At 42.9% G+C, this 4,324-nt stretch overlaps 1 protein-coding gene across 1 annotated transcript in view; it reads left to right on the top strand.

Annotated features, from left to right (window-relative positions):
- LOC107749406 (histone demethylase UTY-like) overlaps positions 1-4,324 on the top strand; it is a 26,044-nt gene that overhangs the window by 6,210 nt on the left and 15,510 nt on the right. Inside the window, exons 3-7 of the mRNA XM_016564551.1 lie at positions 1,709-1,817; positions 1,912-1,961; positions 2,931-2,989; positions 3,267-3,387; positions 3,923-3,977. Coding sequence (XP_016420037.1) covers positions 1,709-1,817; positions 1,912-1,961; positions 2,931-2,989; positions 3,267-3,387; positions 3,923-3,977 — 394 coding nt within the window. The remainder of the gene's footprint in view (positions 1-1,708; positions 1,818-1,911; positions 1,962-2,930; positions 2,990-3,266; positions 3,388-3,922; positions 3,978-4,324) is intronic.

Here is a 4,324-nt window from a genome sequence, read left to right as displayed (position 1 = left end):
CGGTGGGCAAGTGACGTAACCGGTGTTGCGGCTTAACACCGGTATCACCGTCAGCACCGTCTATCGCGGCAAGCCTAGCGTATGTGTATGATAACTTAGCCCGGTTATCATTTACTAGTAGAAACAGTGGTGAAAATGTTTTATAAAAAAATTAAATAAAATAAATGCTCGTTTTTTGCACCCACCTACAGAAAAATAAATCGGTGCCTATGGCTGTGTCCATAACAAACTAAACTTACTTACTAAAACTGAAACATAATCATGTAGTGGGCTTTATTCGGCTACTTATTATGTAAAGAAGGCTTTGTACTTCTCTCATGTCCGAATATCTACAAACAGCATCCCTTACACACTAAAAAAAAAGCTCACGCTGACCGGCAAAACCTACAATATTGTACAACAGACAAGTTAAATTTAGTTTGCTGATGATGAGGCTGTGATGTCAAGCTGCAATGCTAGAACTGATTTGTTGTGTGCGCGCGGGAGGCGTCAGCTCAAACACTTTGGATTCCTTATATCAGTGGAAAAATGTGATATCCGTCAGATAAGAGCAAGACATCATTCAAAACGGTCTGTTTTTATTTGTGTACCTTCAAAATGACAGTGAAACATTGTGCTTTTGTAAAATAAAGAAAACAAAATGCGCTTGCCGTCTTGGTCTATGTGAACTTCTTACTAAAATGAAGAAAAACTCAGCGATATTTTCTACTTGTCAAACAGACATGAGTGTTTACGCTTTGCTTATTTGACATTAATGCATTAAATAAGTCACGTTGGAAATAATTAATAGCACGTTTCAGAAGATTAAAAAACGCAAGTTGCAGTCCGGAAAATATGGTATAGCAAATTATTTTAGATGTGTGTGCACCACGTTTTTGTTGTGGTCAACAGGCTCATAGGAGGACGCTACGAGCGTCCTGCCAAAGCAGCTTGAGGTCAGCCGGTGACTCGTGGGGAATGTTGGATCAGCGAGTTGCACGGTGATGTCCTGCGCTGTCTGTGCTCAGCAGAACCGTAGTCAGCACACCAAAATAACAGCGTCATGCTCCTCGTTTCTCTGGTTACTGCTGTGATGTAGAAGGTGGTTTGAGATCATGAGTGCTTGTTTAACGCAGCTCGACCAGCTGACCTCCGGAGATCCTCCATAAAATAAGTTATCAAAATCTCGAAAAAATGGGCGGTATCCTCTGCTCTCAAATGCTGGGGGCGTGTCCACTGTCTGCTCTGAAACCACGCCCACTCGCGGGAAAGCTGCCGCCTAATAACTGTCAAATCCTGCTATACAGCCTGAATGGATGCTCCTAGCAGCTTAATTGGATTTACAAAGCCATACATGTTTGAGCCTCCAGAGCCAGAATCCAATTCAGAGGAACGCCCAAAAAAATCCTGAACACAGAATTGGTGAAAAACTGTTTAACGGTCGAACTCTCCACTATTCAGTACTACAGAATTCACAGTCTTTAACGGTCGAACTCCACTATTCAGTACTACAGAATTCACAGTCTTTGTAACGTGTCTCAGCAATACATTTGTAACATTTATAATGCGTTTAGAAACAATTCTCAGAATTGACTTTACAGGGACTTTAAATGTCACACTATTCTTTTTCAGAAGTTTTTTATTGAAGAATGATGTATTCATAATTAGTTTGTATTATTAATTTCTTTGGTGTGTGAGATGGTAACGCTGAATGTGTTTCCTCGCACAGGCTGTTCGCTGCTACGAGTCTCTCATCCTGAAAGCTGAAGGAAAAGTGGATCCCGAGTTCTTCTGCCAGCTGGGTCATTTCAACCTCTTACTGGAGGAGTATCCGAAAGGTGCCGAGAAGCGATTCACACGCCGCATGCCCTGTTCTGACCCACAGAGCCTCTGAGGAGCTTCAGCTAACACGCCTGTGTTTTTGTGTTGCAGCATTATCGGCGTACCAGCGGTACTACAGTTTACAATCAGACTACTGGAAGGTGAGCAGCTGATGAATTCAAACATAAGTGTGTGTGTGATTTATAGCACATTGATGTGGTCCTCACTAGTGCTGGGCGGTATACCGGTTCATACTGAATACTGGTGTTTATTTTTGTTATGATATGAATTTTTAAAATACCGCAATACCGGTGTATGTCGCTTAAACAACGTTGGGAACGCGACACTGTTTGAAAGGGGTCCCTTTTCACTGTACACCCGGTCATGCATGAAAGCAAAATACCGTCTTGTACCGTGAAACCGGTATAATTTCGAAAAATACCGTGATATAAATTTTTGGTCATACCGCCCAGCACTAGTCCTCACTCAGGTCCTGTGATCAGACTGTTTAGTTAGTGGTCAGCCGGACACTGTTAAGAGGACAGAGTTTGCATATGCTGTCTGTACATCATCCAAAAATAAAGTGAAGGAAGAGTGAGCTCAGAGATTGGAGAAAGAAGGGTTAAATATAAGTTCTGCTTAGATATTGGTTTGCTCTTCATGATTTCAGAGGTGGTCATGTAAAAGTGATTGTTGTGAGTGTGTGTGTGTGTGTTCGTGTGTGTATCTGTGTGTGTTGATTGACCGTTGTATTGGCTGTTTAGTTAGTGGTCAGCCGGACACTGTTAAGAGGACAGAGTTTGCATATGCTGTCTGTACATCATCCAAAAATAAAGTGAAGAAAGAGTGAGCTCAGAGATTGGAGAAAGAAGGGTTAAATATAAGTTCTGCTTAGATATTGGTTTGCTCTTCATGATTTCAGAGGTGGTCATGTAAAAGTGATTGTTGTGTGTGTGTGTGTTCGTGTGTGTTCACTGTGTGTATCTGTGTGTGTTGATTGACCGTTGTATTGGGATCTTCCTGTGTGGTTTTCACTTTGGCTGATCCTGTCAGTGTGTCGATCTCGTTGAATGTGGATGTCTGATTATTTTTGCTCTGAATCTCAAACACTGCGTCCTCTCTTCCTCTAGAATGCTGCCTTTCTGTACGGCCTCGGGATGGTTTACTTCCATTTCAATGCTCTTCAGTGGTGAGTATCTGCACACGATAATGTCATGTTCTCGTTTTCAGCGCTCATGTGACGAGGTTAACGAGCTCAGATGGGCATCAGGGTGTGGGCGGACGGTTTCCATGGCAATATTCAGGCTGATTCGGAGAGATTCCTCACATTTTAATCCACGCACGTCTGCGTTTACCTGCCGTCAGTAAATTCAGTCTTATTCAGGAGCACCGTTACACGCTGACATGCCGGTCACGCTTTGTGCTGTTCAGGAGTGAGTTTTTAATTGCGGTTTGTTTGCTCTCAGGGCGATCAAGGCGTTTCAGGAGGTGCTGTACATCGACCCCGGCTTCTCTCGCGCTAAAGAGATTCATCTGCGTCTCGGCCTGATGTTCAAAGTCAACACGGACTACGAGTCCAGCTTAAAGGTACGACACGAGCATCTGTGTCTGTGTGGCAGGTTTTCAGTGATGTTGGTGAATTTCTGTGATTTACATGGAAACATCTACACATCACAGCAACTGCAGTCAGTCATGCTGATGTGATCTCTGACATGTCGACAAATATGAATGACGTAAATCTGTTGACAGACCGTGAATGCGGCTGAATTATAATGTCCCATTGAGTCTGGACAGCTGCTGTCAATCTAAACGGCCGTTATGCTTCAGACGAAGGGGCAGCACATTTAGTATTAGATGAATTTTTGCTTGTTTGTCATTTATTTATTCTGTGTCATTCATTTTTAATGTAGGATTGTGCTTTGACTGTCATCTTGAACTGAAGTTTCACTAGAAGTAGCTCAGTTTCCTGGATGTGTCTGCTGTGTGTTTGTGCTTAAACTCTTTGATTTGAGTTAATGAACTGCAGTATATGCAGGCATTTAAAGTGCCTTCATCAATTGTTAACATGTCCGTCTGGTAATGAGAGATGTGAGAGATGCTTCGTTCTCCTGTGTGTCTGCAGCACTTTCAGCTGACGCTCATCGACTCCAATCACTGCTCTTTGTCCAAAGCTGAGAGTAAGTACCGCACCATCATCTCGATATAATGTCACGTTACACACATCTGAGTAAACATGCACACGTCACATGGAAACGCTGACTAGATACTGTTATCAGTTTAGGACGCAAGCGCTGAGAATTATTATTAGTGTTGAAAAGTGAAAGTGACGTGTGGCCAAGTGTGGTGTCCCATTCTCAGAATCTATGCTCTGCATTTCACCCATCCAAGTGCACACACACACACACACACACACACACACACAGTGAACATACACAGCATTGAGTACTGAACACACACACACAGTGAACACACACACACACAGTGAACACAGACGAACATGCGCACACTCTCTCTCTCTCTCTCA

This window comes from Sinocyclocheilus rhinocerous, unplaced genomic scaffold (assembly GCF_001515625.1).
Source record: "Sinocyclocheilus rhinocerous isolate Xijiao unplaced genomic scaffold, SAMN03320098_v1.1 scaffold79, whole genome shotgun sequence".
In the NCBI taxonomy this organism is placed as follows: Eukaryota; Metazoa; Chordata; class Actinopteri; order Cypriniformes; family Cyprinidae; genus Sinocyclocheilus; species Sinocyclocheilus rhinocerous.
The sequence above is the reverse complement of the archived record's forward strand: the minus strand, read 5'-3'. Positions and strand labels throughout refer to the sequence as shown.